This window comes from Pinus tabuliformis, chromosome 1_1 (genome assembly GCF_031772625.1).
Source record: "Pinus tabuliformis cultivar Carrire ecotype Pingquan chromosome 1_1, CPIR1, whole genome shotgun sequence".
In the NCBI taxonomy this organism is placed as follows: Eukaryota; Viridiplantae; Streptophyta; class Pinopsida; order Pinales; family Pinaceae; genus Pinus; species Pinus tabuliformis.
The window spans coordinates 678314768-678335748 of NC_142297.1; the positions used below are offsets into that span (position 1 = coordinate 678314768).

A 20981-nucleotide genomic window follows, 5' to 3' on the forward strand; every position below is an offset into this window, starting at 1 on the left:
CACAGAACCACTCTCTATGGGGAGTGAAGAGAAAGGATGCACCTGAGTCAATCAACCATGCCTCATGATCTAGATGTGTACTTGCAGAAGAAGCCAAGTACACATCCCCACCTTCATCTGAGGTGGTTTTCGCCTTTGGAGAAGGAGAATCATCAGATCCCTTTCATTTCTTAGGAGCTTTAGATTTATAGTCCCTTTTGAAGTGCCTTTCCTTTCTGCATTTCCAGCACAACTTTATTGGTTTTCCTGGAGGTTTAGATCTCCCTCTAGATTTAGATATCCCAATTGAGGACTTACTTTTGTTCATATCCTGGGACCGTCGTCATACAGACAATGCATCACCATTCTGGCCCTCCATATTTTTCCATCTCATCTGCTCTGGTAGCAAGGATGAGATTATTTCATCAAATTTCAAGGCAGTTACAATGGTACCTATTGCAAGAACCAAACTATCCCATGAATTTGGTAGAGAACACAACAAACTAATGCACTTATCTTCATCTGAAAGTTTAATATCAACAAATAATAATTGGCTTACCACAGTATTAAATGCGTTCAGATGCTCTATCACCAAGTCTCAATCTTTCAACATCAGGTTGTACAATTTTTTGTAGGAAGAGTTTATTCACTAGAGACTTAGATTGGTACAAGGTCCCTAACTTGTCCCACAAAGCTTTTGCCAAAGCTTCCCGTGATACATTCAGAAATACTAAATCTGAGACACACAATTGTATTGTGTGCTTTTCCTTCCGATCCAATTTCACCCAGTCTTTAGCTAACATTATTGTTGGTTTAGTACTCGGATCTACCACGACCCACTGATCTTTAGCAACCAATAGATCCTCCATCTTGAGTTTCCACAACTCAAAAATATGACCCTTAAATTTCTCGATTTTTATCTTTCCACTGCTCCCCATCTTCTTTCACCACAAGAATCGATCACGTAGATATCCCACTAAATAGGGTCTACCACAAGCTCGAGAAAAAAACCCTCAGCAAGAAAGGCATCCCCTTGAAGCCAAAACAACTCTGATACCAAATGTAGATTTTAACCCCATACAAAAATTACCTACATATAAATTCTAAAAACAGAAAATAGAAAATGGCGAGAGCAAAAAACATAAAACAAATATACATAGAGATTTTCTCCTGAATCCCAAAACTGGAACTACAAAATTTATTTTTCATTATATTCCTTTCAATGTTACAATAGATATATATACATGCCGAAGCATCCATAAACCCCAATCCATTAACCCTGGATTAGAACATAATCATAGTTCCCTTGATTGAATCTACAAAATACCATGGATAGAAAACCATCATGCCCAAAACCATGTGCAAAATCCATGCACAAAACCCTAGGTAGGTTCGCCCACCTAATATAGGGTCCAAAAAAAATTTCCAAGGCGCTACCCTAGATCCCGTGCAGGGGTGTTACTGCCCTCATTGTGACCCCTCGACAACTCTCCGTGCAATGTACAGGGGGGGCTACCACGTGGGGTATTCATGGAAAGAATATAACACAACTCAACATTTTCCTTGTGTGAATGGGACCCTCAAATCATGATCCCTTAAGGGATACGAGCCAAAGGCCACTATCACAAGCTTTTAGGAAGTGTTTACTATCACTATAGTACCACTGATCTATCTATCCACAATTGGAAGAAAAATAAGTAATCATCCAAATACTTTCAGATTAAACAAAACCAAAATCACTTTAGTAGCTAACTATGAATGTAATCTAAGCATACATGTATAAAAGAGGAACCTTTGTCGCTAGGGTTGAACCCTAACCCAACTACTATAGCCCTCTGAGTCAACTCAGTGTTGGACCATTGAACGTTGTAAGACATTAGGAACAAGGAAATTTTATAGAAGCCGCTCTCAATTCAAATCCGAATTCATTGCAATATGGGTTTGAACCTCTTTCACTTCCCTGCAATCTAAATTTTCCACCTTCCATAGCTTGGGGCACTACAACTGAATTGTAATTCACTTGATACCCTTAGTAGCAAACTATGACACACCCAAATTTTATTAACTTTCAGTCGTAATTGCCTAATGCCAGTGGAAGAATGAGAGTGAATGATGGATTGATTAGGCAGGGGAGACTAAGCACATTTGAACCGCCAAAGGAATTATACAAGATTTGTATGTTAATTCAATGGTTTTTGTGAGTAAAGGAAATGGAGCCATTATAGATGGCCTCTCCTTTGAATGATCAATAAAACCAAACAGTGGTCGAGGAGTCTACATGAAAGAGATCAATCATCTATCTTTTTAACGAAGCAAAATCCTGCTTTGCCAAAAGGATGTCGTGATTCAACAATTTAATCCACACCACATAGCCTTCACATATAACAAAAGAATATTACTCTCCACACATTCCTACATCGTCATCTCACAACCACTTCGAGTATTTCACCTTATGGCTATGACACAAGTTTCAATTTTCTAATAAATATACAATAAAACCACAAGGAGATGATCTTTGACCACCATACCAAAAAGGAATGCTTGAATGAGCCAACCAATGCTTGATTGCTTGTTTGCTCCAAATATTGTAATCAAATACTTGGAGCTTGCTCTCATATGTTGATGTGCTCTAATAATGAAGTAGACTTCCACTTAGCTCTTGTTGTGCCATTCGAGACAAAATCTGACAAAGGTTCATAAGCTCCAAGTTCTCAGGCTCCAACAAGATATTGTGGATCACTTGTACATAAACATAGTTACCGATCAAATGTGAACTATTACCTCAAAATGGGTACTCGAGCCCAAAAACCCCAAAAAACATGAAGAGACTACCCAAAAATAAAAAGTGTTGATTTTGCATCACCATTTTTTTTTGCCAAAGCATATTTTCAATATCTTTTAAAAATAACAGTAAAAAACAATAAAACCCATTTTGTTTGGTGCAAAACCACCTTGAAATCAAAAAGTGTTGATGTCAGAATAACGTCTTTTTTTTCAGGGTACATTTTCAACATTTTCTAATAATGATGTTAAAAATAAAATATCACGACTCTGAAAACTTTAAATTTCCAACAATTTTCAAGCATAACATTAAAGATAAGATATCACGTCTTTAAAAAGGCCTTAAAATTCCAACGATTTTTAAGCATGACATTAAATTTAAAATATCACTTTTTTTAAAAACCTTGAAATTCCAACAATTTTCAAGCATGGCATTAAGAAAAAATACTTGTAACTATTTTCAACCGTAACATTAAAGATAAAATATTACGACTAACAAAAAACATTAAAATCTTGACAATTTTTCAACCAAGGAATTAAAACCAAAGATTTTGACCACAAAACAATTTTAAGTTTTCAAAATAATTCAATCATGATATTATGGAAAAATTTTATGACTAAAAACCTTTGAAAATAAACACCTAAATGAAAGAGTTATTATACCAAGAGCTAAAAATCAACTATCAAATTGACATGTAGTGTAGGTGAGCTCAACCCATTGTAATGAAAACTTAAAGACAAACTATGAAATTAACACATTGTGAGGAAAACTCGACTCATTATAATGAAAATTTTAGAATCACTATAAAATTGCACATAATGAGATCGAGTTGCTAGAAAAGCATCGATATAGACAAACAAAAATTCAACTATTGAAAAAAAAATAAAAATAATAAGTAATAAAACATAAAATACACGATAAAAACAATCAAATATAAAAAATATATAGAAATTCAAAAATTCAAATATTGAAAAAAAAAAGGTTTAAAATAATAACAAGTAATAAAACATAAAAAAACATGACAAAAAAATTCAACTATGAAAAATATATAGAAATGACTTAAAAAAAAATTATAAAATGTAAAAATTTAACCATACGATGTTAAAAAAAAAAAAAAAAAAAAAGAGTAAAATAAAATAAAAATAAAATAAAATTTAAAAATTTAAATTTAAAAATAAGGAAAGTTACAAAAATAAAATTAAACATTAAAAAAAAAATTAAAATTTTCCCAGCCACCTCGAGGCCCAACCGGCTACGGGTGGCGAGGGTACGATTCATGACAAAAAATAAATAAAAAATTAATATATATATATATATATATATATATATATATATATATATAAATAAAATAAAAATAAAAAACATTTTTTAAGTTAAAAATAAGAATAAAAAATAAAACCTTATTTTAAAAAATAGTTAAATAATCACCAAAAATGTAAATAAAGAGAAGAGAGGGTGGGTGGAGAGGGGTGGATGAATTTTTTTTTTATTTAATTTTTTTTTTTTTTTACTATTTTTATTTTTATTTTTATTCTTTTTAATGTTATTTTTATTAAATTTCAATATTTTTTAATATATTTATTTTAATTTTAATTTTAATAATTTTTTTTTTTTAAATTTTTTTTTAATTATTTTTATAATCATTTTATTTTCTTTTAATTTTCTTTTATGTTATTTTTAGATTTTTATAGTTTTAATTTAAAAACATTATTCCTAAATTTTTATTTTTTATTTAAAATATTTAATTTAAATATTTTTTAATTTTTTTAATTGATTTTTTTTTTTAATTTAAGAAAAAAATTCTCAACTTTTTTTATTTTAATTTTTTTAATGAGGATTTTATTTTTTATTTGTTTTTTTAACTTTTAAAAAATGGTTTTAGATTTTTTGGTTTAATTTGTTTTTCTTTAGATTATATATATATATATATATATATTTTGAAAAAAAAATTCATTTATTTATTTTTGTTTTTTATCCACATTTAATACATTAGCAAATTTAAAGTGTGAAAAACAAGAGCTACATAGTAGCTAGTGCCTAGAGCTTAATTTAAATATAACTTGATTAAATTAAAAAATAATAAATACAAAGATTTAAAACAACAATAAAATATTGTATTGTTGAACATTGTTATCAAAAACTAAGAGATATAATCAATTAATATTGTTTATCTTTTTTTTTTTTTCCCCTGGGAAAAAGTCGTAATTTCTAATAAGTTGAGAAATTACATTTTGCACATGCCGAAGCATTCAAGAAGAGTCAGCATTGCCTATCGAGTTCTGTCTGTAATCTGTTTAATCAAAAATAAACATCATTCTCCACGCAGGGAGCTGTCCAAAATAGATACTGTAAAGTATAACAAAATTTGTGTCTGATGCTCTTCGCAGAGAGCCATATAGATCTATAAATATTTACAGCAAAATTACAAAATTATGAAACTGTAAATGGGCCTTAGCGCCCGATTTCCATCTGGTCATCAAAGGGCCTATGGTAATACTGGTAGAATGACCCTTCTCTCACCTCCTGAATCAGCCAATTGTCTCCTTGCCTGTGCGCTGCCTCTTTGGAGAGATGGTCAGCATCAGTGTTTTGTTCCCTGTAGATATGAAGACAAGTAAATGAGTCAAAAGAAGTTATCAGCCTCTTTGCCTCATCAAGAATGTGCCTTAATGTAAATGCATGACAATGTGATGCACCAGACAGCCAATTGCATACAATTTTTGAATCACCAAATAACTGGAGATGTCTACAGTTTTTAAGAATGGCAAAATGAATGAGGTGTTTTGCAGTGCATAGTTCAGAGAAGTTATTGGTTCCTCTGCCAAGATTGATTTGTATCTTATAGCTGTGTGATTCATTAAGGTGAAGTATGGCTCCTCCCCCACACCCCACCTCCTGAGCTGAACCATCAAAAAAACCCCAAGGTTTTGATTTGTCAATGTCCAGTTGTCTCAATATGCAGATAGGACCAGTATGTTCTTCGTCCGGGATTAAGTTATACTCTGCAATGGTATGAAGAAGGATAGATTGCCAGTGAGGGACCTTCAGGTTGAATATGGCCTGGTTCCGGGCAATCCAGATAGCCCAGCAAGCAAGAGGCGGTAAATTAATAGCTTTCCCCGAATGTTCTGAATTCCAGTTTTCCCATGCTTCCATAATACTGCTTCCATGCCAATGTTTCAGATGCGAGAAATGAGAGGTGAGGTCATTCCAGAAGCGAACAGTGATCCTGCAGGTCAGAAATAGATGTAATGTGCTTTCTTCGTCCTGGTGGCAGAGGTGGCACCAGAATGGTCCGTGGAAGGAGCGCTTCATCAAATTAGTGCCTGTGGGTACTTTGTCGAAGATGATATTCCACAAGAGCAGTCTAGTACGCGGGGCAGACTTGAGTTTCCATAATGACCTCCAAGTTGGCTGAATGACGGGAGGTATGTGGGTCTCCATGAGCTTTAAATAGCCGAGTTTCGGGGTATAATATCCATGTTATTAATATTTTTTATCTTTATATATATATATATATATATATATATATATATATATATATCCGTGTGTGTGCGTTTTATTTTTTATTAATATACATAATTTTTTATAATTAGGTTTATTAAAATATGTTTTTAATATAACAATAAGTCATCCTAAATTGAAAATATGGAGAAAAACTATAATTAGTGAAAATAGAAATAATAGAAAAATGAAAAATATAATAAAAATAAAAAGTTTAATAAAAAGGAAATAAAACAAAAAATAAAAAATAGTAAGTAATAGAAATGGAATTTACTAAATAGTTCATAATAAGACTTCAACCAATTACGTTACAAATAAATAAATTTGAATAATACTAAAAAAAATAACAAAACTTGATTTACCAATGTTAAACTATGGATAAATGACATAAATTTTTGGTCAAAGACAAACTAATATAGAGTCGAAGAAAAACTGAATGCGTAATACTATGCCTGCGGCAAGTATAATAAGCGCTCTAAACAAAAAGGGTTGATGTTCATCAACACTTTTCAAAATCAAGATGAAAATCACTAACAAAAAAATGTTCACACTTGATACATAAACAAATTTAAAGTGTCAAAATTAAGCTCTCTAAATAAATGCATTGATGTTGCATAAACACTTTTTAAAATCAGCATGAAAATCACTAACATTTAAAAAAATATTCACACTTGATACATAAAAAAATTTAAAGTGCCAAAAATATGCTAAAAAAAAAAGGTTATTATGAATCACCATTTTTTAAAATCGAGTGATTTTTTGCTACCTCAAAAAAATGGGTGCTAGTTAATTTTCTGGTTTGATCAGTAATTATGTTCATAATGCAAGCGAAACAACAGTTGCATTTTGCCGATAGCTATTTTCCCCTATTGATGACTTGCCAGAATTGTGAGTATAACAAGCACTTCATCAACCATCCCTGCACTGGGATCTACAGCAAATGCATCAATGGGGACACAACACTAGCTCTCAGAGCCCTTGACTTGTTACCTTGATGGATTATTGTTACCTTGATGGATTGATAAATTGAAGAGTGTTGTGGCAATATCTTTCCTAGCTCCAGGAAAATCGGACAATGAAATTCATCAAGCATAACAAGAGAGCTAGATTTATCTATAAGACCACCACAAGTATTCGATCCTTTCTCACTGGTAAGAGAATCCATCTGATTCTCTGTCAAAAATAAGTCCTTCAACCTCCGCATAATACCTAACATTTTCTCTAACCTCTCACCAACATCTCCACATTTGATAACAATATCAGGTAGTGCCAGTGATTCTTTCTTAAGATCGACCATGGTCTTGAGTTGTAACTTTTCTACTAATCTTCTTAATACCGGTTGGTCAATATCTCAGTCACTCCTCTAAGACAAGAAAATACTTAGATCTTTCTCGAGTTCCAAATCAGGTGTGTCGGCTCTTTCTTTAGCTCTTTTGAACTGGGCATGTACAAGTTCACCCTGTTCTCGAACTTCATTTGACAATACAAGTTCTTCATAAGACAATTCACTGAAAGCCTACTCCTACTCCAACTGAGTAGTTATACTGTGAAATTTGCCTGCAACTTGCTTTCTTTCTAGAGCCATGAACAACTTGTTGCCCTCATGGCCAAATTTGAAGATCTCCACAGAATGTGTAAGAGCCAAGCGCAGAGATTGCAAGGACTGCATGGTATTATCCTTAAGCAGGGGATCATTTAGTTCCTTGAGTTCTTCAAACATGGCTGATAATAATTTGAGCCTTCTCACTAGATTAGTGCCTTCTTCTTCACATAGTTCCTGCATTCCCCAATGCCTGCAATCTCGTTCACCAATTTCATGTACGATTCAACCACCACCATAACATGCCCGCTATCTCCTCCGGCTTCCACTAAATACATCTCCAAATCTGGCACCCCCACACCATCTGCCATCTCTAGCCGATGATCTATTGAAATCCCAATTCAAACTTAGGGTTTGAGAAAACAAAAACATCAAAGAAACAATCGCTTCCTTCTTCATGCGGCCCGATTTCCCCAACCTGCGACTTCTTCAGCTTTCGCTGGACCTTAACCCACGGTTAGTATGTGGTTCATGTGCTCTAATGTCGTTGGGCTTTATTGTCACTATTGGTCGACTCGAACCCTGGTTAGCCCACTTCCATCTGCCAAGTGTCTATCTATATATGCCCTCCACGCTTGTTGTCCTCTCTCTGGCATGGAGGGTGCGACACCGGCCTGAACGTGGAAGACGAAAAAACCTAGTTCTTCACCACACCGCACATACAAATATTTGAAAAAAGATGTATACGTGTTATATTTTTACTCGCTAAAACGACGAAAATAGAGTATTGGGATTGGTGGGAATGAATAGTGTTTACCAATGAAACCTCACAAAGAAAACACCTTTAATGTAAATATTAATACTATCAATTGCGATATACACAATTAAATATATAAATAAATATATACTATTCAATTTATATAAATAAATATATAATATTAAGTTTATATAATAATTATGCTGGTGCAAAATTTATATAATTAATTAATTTACTTATTTATTTATACCGTTAATAGAAAATTATTTATATTGTATGGTCGTTTTCGATTTTTTATACACAAAATCATTTTCTTCATAAACGAATGGTTTTTTTGAAACGATTTTCTAAGAAACGTTGTTCTCGTTCATTTGTAATGCTGGTCTCATTCAGATTTCAATGTGTTGCTTATTGTTATTTTTTTAATGTTTTAATTTTTTTCCCATTTAAAAGTGGATTTAGTGTATAGTTGAATATATAGTTTTATTGTTTTTAATATTTAAAAATTGTTTCTATATATAAAATTATAAATTTAAATGGGTAGAGTTATATTATATATGTGTATAAATTAAGACTTAAATAATTTAGTGAAGATTTTAGTATCTATTTCAATTATATTTTTAAAATATATTATTTTTTATTATTATAAAGATTAATTACTATTATAATGGATTAATGATAAAGTTTTGATAGTTTACAGGTAATTTTTCTAGGATTTGTCTTCAAATATTAGTTGTAGCATTTATGGTTTCAACCATAACCTTTTGGCTTTTCTTTATGGAAAATGACACATCAGGGAGCGACATTCCTTTATACAACAATATAGTTGTAGGTAGTAGTAGCTGTAAACAACCTTTTACTTTTCACTCTATTCTCAATCGAGATCAATTCAATCTTCACCATCCTATTACCCAATTAGGGAAACTACAACTTAGTAGCTACTTCCCAAATACTACAATATTATAGCCCAAATTTGAAGTCCGCTCAAATCACATGGGAGAATATACACAGCATATTCGAGATCATGTACTCATTCAGAAATTTCAAGGGATATGGTCTTCAAGAAAGTCCCACTCTCACTGGGTCCAAATCAAGTGGAAATGATAAGGCCAAATCAAGCTTGACTTCAATGCGAAAGGTTTCTTCAATATTGTATTTATCAATTTAGAGGATCGAACATGGGTATTTGAGAATGATTCATATAAGCTACACAAGCTTTGTTTCTCGTTATAAATATTCGAGAATGGCCCATGTGAACAACAACATCCTATGAGCAAATGCCTATAAACCATAATATTGGAAAATGTTAATGATATATGTTTTATTTTATGTTTTTCACATTTTTTTTTTCTCTTCTCGTTTCTAAAATGAGAAACCTCCCAACTTAATTTCTCGTCCCATTGTCGTTTCATATCATGACATCATCATAATTTTTTTTGAATGAGAAATTTTCATACATGGTATCTTGAGAGGTGTTATCAAAATCTTGAATGAATTCCTAAAGACGGGATAGTTGGTAATAGGCCATCAAACTAATGGAAGGCATGTTTGGTCGGTCAAATGTGTCACGGAGAGACTAATTTGGTAAGAAAACGCTTTGTAAGAGTTAGTAAGGATAACATAATAGTAGCCAACGTTGAGTTGCCCAACGGTAACTTAATGAAATATTATTTCTCGTGTGAGCACGTTTCATCGTATCATGGAGAGGCTTATAGTGGATCAGCGTATGTTTCATCTTTATCAAATAATTCCGCTCACCAACTAGTTATGGATCCGTGTAAGGACCCTGCGCTGACGACAACGTCCTTCAATGTAGCCCGTGATAGGTTTACTTTGCCCAAATACTACACAACTATTTTGCATCACCTAGTTCCCTTCATTCTACTTGGTCTTCACCTCAATTATTTAAGGCAGGGTTTCCATGGCCGGGAAATACCTAAAATTGTATCCCTCCAGAAAATGGATTAGTTTAGGGATTTCATGGTTTCTGTCCCCGAATGAAACCTACCAGGAAGTTCATACGTGTCTGGATTTTAGGAGGCATAGTGAAAGTAGCTAGGAGGCTATTTATGTTAGGTTATGTTTAGTTTGATGGTAAACTTTGAGATATTTTGAAATTTTTATTTAACTTAGCTAGCTCATGTGTATGTCACGTTTAGAAATATACAAAAAAAAATTCCAAAATATTCCATCTAATTATGTTTAATTTTAACTTCCCAATAAATCAAATATCCCGGTGGCAAACATACAAAATGTCCTCATAAATCGGTTAGAAAATATCTGTTAATATTTTCTATCGAAATAAAAATAAAAAACAAATAGCACTGAGATATGTTAATAAACAGAGATTTAAGAAAGAGGAATATGAATGGTATTTACACATATTTATATTCTTTTTTATTCAATTTATGAACAAAGTTGAGTTTTTTTGTGCATGTGGTATTAATAAGCTATGGTATTGTAAGTCAAGAATCTCTATGATTAGGAATTTTGGTAAGGGATTTCTTATGGCTGGCTCAATCAGGGAGAGTGGGGACGAAGGTGTGAATAGAGTTGAACCAATCCTTCTTGATTTCTCACAAGCAAAGGTGCTTTAGTGATTGGATGTGTGAATAGAGATGGACTGACTGCTTTAGTGATTGGATGTGTGAATAGAGTTGAACCAGTATTTAGTGATTGGATGTGTGAATAGAGATGGACTCGGTGCTTTAGTGAATGGATGTGTGAATAGAGTTGAACCAGTCCATCGTGATCTCTCACCCGCAAAGGTGCTTTAATGACTCGACCAAAACTCTTTTAATTGAGCTAACTCTTGGGGTTACGATTAATTTATATATTAATTATTTTAAACAAAGTTATAATTTAATTAGTTGTTATGATTTATTTTTTAGCAACTTGAAATGTAGGATGAAGTGTTTTAATACTTACTATGGATTGTAATTTATTCAATATAAATTGATTTTATTATTTTTATATAGATGACGAATTAGTAATTTCAAGTGGCATGGTCTCCTTTAAATAATTAAAATAAGACAATTTGTATTCAAGAATAACACCTATTTTCACTATTGATTTTTTAATATTAATTATATATATATATATATATATAGGAGTCACTATTTCCGTTACACCAAAACCGACAAGTGTTAGATTATTTTTCTACACCCCCATTAACGGGGAGCGCAACAATCTCCCCCCAACGAGAGCCAACAATCTCCCTCCAGTGCGAGCTAGGTGTGTTTCGAATGGTCTTTTGGATCTGATACCACTTGTTGGAGTCACGATTGCCCTTACACCAAAACCCGCAAGTTTTAGTAAACAGACACATCGCTAGATTCAAGCACATGCCACCAAACACATGGTGAGCATTGGATTATCCTTCTACACCACCATTAACGGGGAGCGCAATAGCAAAGAATAATTTCAGCGCAATAGCAAAGAATAATTTCAGATCTCCCCCCAACGAGAGCCAACAATCTCCCTCCAGTGCGAGCTATGTGTGTTTCGAATGGTCTTTTGGCTTTGATACCACTTGTTGGAGTCACAATTGCCCTTACACCAGGCTCTGATACCACTTGTTGGAGTCACGATTGCCCTTACACCAAAGCCCGCAAGTTTTAGTAAACAGACACATCGCTAGATTCAAGCACATGCCACCAAACACATGGTGAGCGTTGGATTATCCTTCTACACCACCATTAACGGGGAGAGCAATAGCAAAGAATAATTTCAGAGATAGAAAAGTGGAGAAACAACAAGATTACTCAATCAAAAATGGTGAAATAGATAAAACAATCACTAGAGAACAGCAATCACTTAGTATAGGGTTGGGCTTTGGCTTGCTTTCCTTGGCGAGAGAAATTACAAATTTATAGAAGCTGAAGAAGGATCTAGAGTCCTGGAAATCTAGAAACTAATGGCAATATAGAAAGATCTAGAATCCTGGAGATCTAGAAACTAATGACCATATAAAAAGATCTAGAATCCTACATAAATTTGACTTCAGACTTAACCATATATTCATTCTTATTCTTATCATTATAAAAACCTTTTGTATATTGTATATATAATAAGTAGATTTTTGAATAAGGAACCTAAAAAATACCGTTACTTAACCCAATGATTTGAATGTGAATCATACCAGGTGATTTAACATCGCACTTTACTGTAAACTAATTTATACCTAAAATGCCTTATTTGAAAAATTTTATGATTAAGGAAATATTTCGTTTTAATAAACTTATCATATTCAATTTTATAATGTACGCTGTATTTTAAGGTTAGTTTTAACTTTCAGGGTATATTGATGGTAGCTTTCCAAATATCTCATTAACTTGAACACATTTATCTGGAGAAATATCTTACGTGTAGCAGGTAGGAGTGAAAATTGGCCAGCTCGCTGTCGTAAGTGTAGCTTGAATGTCCTCAAAATCTCATGTTTGACAAATCGTCGACAAAAGTCGATAATGATTACTACCATTACAGGAACTATGAACGTGTAAAAATCGGAAAGTATTGATGGCACCGTATAAAAGAATCAACGTTATAGTTTACAGAAAATAGCACAATTTACAGTCAGGAAATCAGAATGAATCACTATAATATCTTTATGTAATTCCACAAACACTGGTATCAAGTTCCCTCTCGTCTGCAAACACGTGCTTCTGTGTACACCCTCCCAGGTCTGCAGAAGTAACCTTTCTCAGGAGAACAATGCGCATCCTCTGAGCACACGCACAATCCTTCCAGAGCGCACCCATCCTTTTTTATGATCACTCCCTCCTTTATTATTCCCAGAATACCATCAGTCCACTCACTGGAGAAAAGTCCCTTAGGATCGTATTTGTTTTTGGCTGCTAGAAACGCCTCGTATTTGTTATATTTTTTCATCACTGCGTCAAACGCAATGTTTCGGTTCTTTCCCCAGTGTGGCAGAGCTCCATACTTCATTAGAGCCATTTGCTCAATTTCCTCCAGCACATCTTCGTACAGTCGGGGAGTGTTGGGATCATGGGCTCGATAGTAAGTAATATCGAGGTCTACTGAATCTTCTTGATTTCCCAAATAAGCGCTTGAAGCTTTCACATATCGCATCAGAATACCGTAGTACAGTTCAATTCCACACAGGCTGCTGGGAATCAAGTCACGAAGTTTTTTTATGTCGAGAAGAAATTGCTGGATCTTCGAGAGGCCCACGCTGAATCCATTTTGAAAGTAGAATAAGCCTTTGATTCGAGGATCCCATCCACATGTTGTCTCAAGTCCGTCCTCCGGGCTACTAAGACACGAACCAGCAGATTGCATTTTGTTCTGATAACCAATTACTGGATATCCCAAAAACAAGGAATCCTTGTTCTCCAGTCCTGTGCCGATTCCAAAAATGATAGAAACCTGAATCTGTGATAGAAGGCATTTGCCCTCAGCGTTATTAGCCAGTTCTTCAACCTCCTCTGCAAGAAAATTTAAGAAGAGTTAATTTGATTATATCTATAGGTGATATTGATATCTGCATGTGTATCAATTTCTCTGAGTATCCATGTTGGATTATGTTACCTGCTTCCCTCACAATAGCTAAAAAAACTGTCGAAGTAGGGCGAAACCCTATGAAGTCATTTATTCCATCCCCTGGCGTATTAACAGGGACTCGATCGTCCACTCTGTAAACGGCTTTTCTCTGAGCAGGGTACCACGCAACATCTGCGAACTCATGCTCCAGGCCAAACAGCAATATCCTGCTTTCAAGGTCGAAGTCATCGCTCTGAATGTTTGTTATGGATCGCTTGAATAAAGGTTGCAGTTGGAGGGTTACCTGCACAACAAGGGCAGACAATCTTAAACGTTAGTACGGAGAAGCTCCATGCTTGATTCTCGATCGAAATTATAGGAATTCTAGGGTGATCAGTTGAGCTTAACTAGATTGTTATTTAGAGAATATTATACAACATATACACTGGAGTAACATTCCTATTCCTTTGATGTAAAAGGAAATTTGAACTCACTCCTATTTTTAATTCCCAAATATTTTATTTTGGGAATGTTTCTGAATCTTACTAACAAAATGAGATATTTATATGATTCCAAAATATTTTAAAAAGCTACCATAGCATGAAGTTTAATGGATACAAATAAGTTAAACTAATATAAAATTTATTTTTGGAGTTAGGTTTATTTTGGATAATAAAATTATCAAAATTTTAATTTAATTAATAATTGTTAAGTGATATTTGAATTTAAGCTTCTATGATTTATATCATAATTATAGAGTTTTTTGGGAATAAGTCATATTGAAGATTTTGGTTTACCTGTTTTGAACCAACAAGTGTGGTTTATATTCCGGACATGATGATGAACCACACTTGTTGGTTCCAAGTGCGTCAATCAAAATCTTCAATGTGATTTATTCCAAAAAAATATTTTATAATTGTTAAGTGATTTGTATAAATTTTATCTTCATCAAATATTATAAAATATTGTGAATAGTAAAATATTTTTAGTAGTAGTTAATTAAAAGTCGAAATTTATATTAAATATAGTGATGGCTTTTTATCATTTTAATTAAATTGACTAATAGACAAAAATTTCATATAAACAAGTGTCATATAAAATTTATTATGGTTTTTTAGCTATTTGGTATTAAAAAACCATAATATTGACACATGATGTCGTAACAAATCATATTTATAAATTGAAAATCTCTATGGTTAATAATCTTGTTGTATGTTTTATTTATTTCTAAATATATATATGTTTAACTCATATAGTAATTTTTTTATAACTACTATTACTAATAACAAAGTTATAAATTAGTTAGTTTTTATGTTTTTTTTAATCTTGCTAATGCTAACTTTATCATAAATTATGTGTTTTGATGTTTGTTATCAATTGTTTATCAATATTTGTCAACCATTTAATTTATATAACTACATCAATTATATTATGAAAATTAAAGTAACTCATTTCAATCTAATGATGTCAAAAATGATTATATCTTTAAATCATATTGTGAATAAAATTATTATATTCTATATTTAAACTTAATTTTTTAAAGTTTTATTATTTAGATTTAATAAAATATATATTTATAAATCAATAACATTCAATTTAAATAACAAAAATAATAATTATATTTTGAAATATTTAATTCAAATTTATTTATTTAGATAAAAATTATAGATATGTATGTTTTATTTTCAATACTAATTAAGCACATATATCATTTAAAATAGGTATTAATATATTTATATCATTTAAAATAGGTATTAATATATTTTATTAATATTATGAATTATAAATACAAAAGTTATATTAAAAATTAATTTAATATAAATCATAAATTAAATATTTCAATATTTTTTTAATAAAAATATTTTAATAAAAATTATAATTGGATTTATCTAAGCATGGAACAATTTTGTTTAGATGACAATTTTCTTTTAGGAATTTAGTGATTTGGTTGGTTGTTTTGCCAAAAATATAAAAGTAAAGTGTTCAAATTATCTTTTTAATAGTGAAAATATATTCAACATCTACATTAAAAAAAACCCTTAAATTTCTAAAACTTAATTTCCAAAAAATTACCTTAAATTTCATCAAAGTTATGCCAGGGAAAACTTTTTTTCTCTCCTCACCTGCTAGACTTTGCAATATAATATATAATATAATTTCTATGAAATTCAAAAATTCAATATCAATTATATTTCAATGTAATTTTTTTTGACATGGAATTGATTAGTCATATGTATAGAAACTCATTCGTAATCAACGCTTGACTTTTTGAATTATTGACTTATTATATCTAGAAATATGTCAAATATTTTAAATGATTTTTTTTAATTGGATAAATTTAAAAAAATTATCGTTTTAATTAATGATATATTTAAATTTAAAATATATTTAATACAATTATTTAAAACATAATTTAAAATCATGTTTTCAATCTAATTAATTAAACAACGCTTAATAAAATATGGTTTTTCCAGACAAATGCATAACAAAAGGAATGTGAAAATGAAAATTAATTACATGGAAAGGTAACCATGGCTCAGCGGGACAACTCGTTTAGTATGAGTAGAGTTATAAGATAAGCAATATGCAGTGCAGTGCATTAAATACCATAAATTAAAATATAGAAAATTACATTAATTAAATTACGAATAGACGTAAGATATTTTGAATTAAAATCCTTTAATAAAACATGTTTTTTAAAATATATATGCAGAACTAAAAGGAGAATGGAAATGAAAATTAACCAGTGAGATGGAATTATATAAAAAATAATATGTAATAAGTAATAATGTATTAAATATTTTGAATTAAGAGATATTTGGAAAATTTATTATGAAGTTGAAAATAATTGTAAGTTGAGATATGTGGGTATGAAATAAATTTTTTTCTTTTGACATTCTTATCACTTTTGTTATTTTATATGGAAGTGAGATTTAGGGCTGCCATATATTTAAATAATAGTGGAGGAAGATCAAGCTTATTCAAAAGCAATTTATAATTTACAACCACAAAATCAAAGAAAATACTCCCTACAGTCTCCTCTTAATTGAATCTAGCCTTTGTCTATTGAAAGCATGACTATGTTTAGATATTTGATGTATAAAAAAAGGCTTTACAACATGAAAGCCAAAAAATTCCTTAAAATTGCTTCTAACTCTAACCAAAACCTGGGAAAATGGGCTTTGCCAAAGTAAGAACTAATTCTCATGAATAGTGAAACTGAGTAATCAAACTAGGAATTAGTCAATTCCCAAAAAACTTTGAAACTAAAGAGTATGTCACACCTTTGCTTCCCTCTTACTCACATCAATTCTAATTTCCAAAACCTTTACCACATTTCTAACCTTCCTGACTTCTTAAATCAATCAAAAACTATAGTAATTTAAAAACTATAGTAATATAAGAGCGTTTCTCTCCCTTCTCTTTATCATAAAAATTAACTATTAAAAATTCTCAATTAATATCTTATTTGCTTACTAACTATATTAATCTCCATAAACTTTAATCATAGATGGAAACCCTGAACTGTAATTCTAAGTTGATGACGAGATCATCATGAATCTTGTGAATGAGAAATTTGAATGCATCGCATCTTCAAGGACGTCATCAAAATTTGAATGGATTATTAATGCCTGAATGGTTAGTAGGCCACCAAACAAATGGACTCTGAACGCATGTTCTGTCGGTCAACGATGTAAAGTACAGAGTAGTTGGGTAAGAAAAGTTGCTTCAACGAAGTCTTCCAACTCTTGAAAACCCTCTGTAAGAGTTAGTAAGAAGAAGATCACCGTACGTTTCAAATCGGCTTACCAGCTTAGGCGCTTTTGGAACAGCGATAGGGACCATGTGCTGAACGACGACAAAGTTTTTCAGTGTGGTCCGTGATTGGTTTATTTGCCCAAATACTACACAACTAGCTTTATTTTTTCCTTCGGATGGATTACAGTGCCATAATACGAGAGGAAGGTTTGCACGCTATGTATTCTGCATCATCTGGTTCCCTTCCTTCTGCATCATATTTACCTCAATTGTTTATGGCTCGCGGCTTCCATGGCTGGGAAATATTTAATATTGTATCCCTCTGCACGATGGATTAGTTTAGGAATTTCATGGTTTCTGCCCCTGAATGAAAACTACGACGAAGTTCATGCTTGTCTGGATTTTCTCACGCGTGGGATTATCAGATGTCTCTACCACCGCAGAGGTAGTGAAAGGAGCTCCTACTGGTTCTGAGAAGGTTAGATCGGGCGTTTTTGTATTGATGGAGGATTTTGGACTATTTTGAAAATGCAATTAGCAGCTAACTAAACTGTTCAATTTTTAACTTCACTTATAGTTAGCTGTTTAATTTTTAACTTCACTTGTGTGTTATTCAGATTTTTAAAATATTCAAAAACCTGCAATAGAGTTACCCACAGCGAAGTCAACTGTTTGAGTTCATGGGTCAATCAGTTTTTCAAAATATTCAAAAATCTACAAAAGAGCTGGAAATAGAGTTATGATGAGTATTTTTCGGTTACCAAAGTTATGATTAAGTTTTTTTTCTGAGAGTTGTTTTTACAGGTCGACAGAGGCATTTCTCAGTCACCTCATTGCCCATCAATTAACTGGATTAACTGCTACTTTGGAAATATGGGATTGACCAACAGCCATATTTAAAACATGGAACTGACTAACTACCACCTAAAAATATGGAACTAACTATCACTAGAAATATGGAACTAACCACCACTTCAAATTAAAAATAAAAGTTTAAATATTTATTATTACCTACCATAACTAACACTAGCAATATAAAACTAACCACCACCTCAAGGTTTGAAAGTTTATTACTACCTACCCCTCAGAGTTTGAAAGTTTATTATTACCTACAATATTTAGTGTAATGAAAAACCTAACACTAATAAAATTTCAGAATGTCATCCACATACAATATCCTCATAAATTAGTTGATTGCTGCCTACAACTTTTGATATAATGACAAACCTAACACTCATAAAATTGCAGAATGTCATACATATACAATACCCTCATATACAACATCCTCATAAATTATTTAAGAATATTTGTGTACGAGTTCTATCCTCATAAATTATTTAAGAATATTTGTGTACGAGTTCTATCGGAATTTGTCCATCGAAAAAAAAAAATCAATCATGTCAGCTATACTAATGACTATAAATCACGGCCCCTACACAAATGCCAGCAAAATTAAAGAAACTCTGGTTGACTTATGATAATATAAATTAAAGAAAGAAACTCTGGTTGACCAAGAGTTAGACCAGAGGAATACGACACAAATGCCAGAAAAATTAAAGAAACTCTGGTTGACTTATGATAATATAAATTAAAGAAAGAAACTCTGGTTGACCCAGAGTTAGACCAGAGGAATATGAATTGTTAGACATATCCTAAATGTTCAAAAAAAATTAGATTGATATATGTATATCAAATTTTTAATTTTAATTCAAAGCGATATATAAAGAATAAGGGAAATGAAATTTTTTCATTTAGCGCTAAGTAATATTTGAGACGTTGACCTTAATTCCATGGCCAGTTCCAAAATTTTCGAATAAGGAGGACATAAGTAAGCTCAATTTAACCTCACTCTTCCAAAATAATTCTTACATAACTGTCCCAATAAATCTTAATCGTTCTCTAAAGATCAATCAATTATCTGAACATCCATCGTAATCAGAATAAATCTTAATTGTTTTCTAAAGATCAATTATCTAAAGTAAAATGTATATGGACGTGCGTAATTAAGATTTGTCTGATGAATTCCAAACGTTGTAAAATAAAATATAGCCTTTCATTAAGGGAATAAGGCATCAGTACCTGGGAAATAACTCCAAGAACGCCCAGTGAAACTTTAGCTGCATTGAGATCTTCGTCTTCCTCATTGATATTCACAACTTTTGCATATCCCTCACCATGGGAAGCAGGGACTACTAATCGCATCCCCACAACATATTCATGAACCGCACTTCCCTTGCCAAACAGCGAACTGCCGTGAGACCCGGTGCCTAGCATTCCCCCAAGAGTTACACCCAACCAGTAAGGCGAATGAGGCAAAGCAAGCCCTTCTTTGGCAGCAGCATCAATGAGATTCTTTAGGGTTATGCCACTCTCGAACGTCATCGTCATCCCGGGCTTGTCGACAGAGACAACACGATCCAGGTCGCGAGTGCTGATTATGAGACCTGACTCTCCACCAGGGCATACAAGCTTGGGAATACTGTGCGAGTAACGCGTCACAACTCTCATTTTTTGGTTCTTCCGAACGGCCGCCGCAACCGAAGCCAGAAGTTCATCTTCTGTAAAAGGATACACAACTTCGGCAGCCTTGCAAATGCTTCGATCGGGAAATGATCCATAAGCATTCGAAACTGTGCAATTCTTGGACTCGTTAGAACATTCCACCACGGGACCCGGCGGGCTACATTTCACAAACCCTAAAAGAAACCCTAACAGAAAAAACGCAATAATTGCTTGAAACGCCATTTAAAAGAATAACAACGCGAGAGTGCGGACAACGAATTATATAAACAACATGAACAGAGTGGGAATGCCTTCCATATATAATATACGAACATAATTCTAAACGATCCTTCGTATAATTGAGTTGCGTGCGTGAATAATTTTCAGCGAGATTATTTTAATAAAAATGGAGTGGGTAGATAAAACGTATAGAATTCCAGCGTTCAACAACCTTTTCATATTTGATTCTACTCACAACACCAAATTGCAGTATTTTAACCAATTCTCCATCATAATTAACAATTTATCAAAAAATTATCCTTCGACATAGCCTTCGGTTGCAGTTGATAGAAGAATTCATTTGATATATTCATTAATTTCTGTGGCACAAGCCAGAATTTCGTCAACAGAATTTTAGCGAAACACGTAATAAT

At 32.4% G+C, this 20981-nt stretch overlaps 1 protein-coding gene across 1 annotated transcript; it reads right to left on the minus strand.

Moving 5' to 3' along the window:
- Window positions 1–13150: 13150 nt before the first annotated feature.
- Window positions 13151–20584, minus strand: LOC149215235 (L-gulonolactone oxidase 2-like). Its single transcript, XM_089391050.1, has 3 exons — window positions 19906–20584; window positions 14116–14371; window positions 13151–14012 (listed from the first exon to the last, which is right to left on the minus strand). The coding sequence occupies exons 1-3, from the start codon at window positions 20569–20571 to the stop codon at window positions 13195–13197; spliced, it is 1740 nt and encodes a 579-aa protein (XP_089247176.1). The 5' UTR covers window positions 20572–20584; the 3' UTR covers window positions 13151–13194.
- Between the last annotated feature and the right edge of the window lie 397 nt (window positions 20585–20981).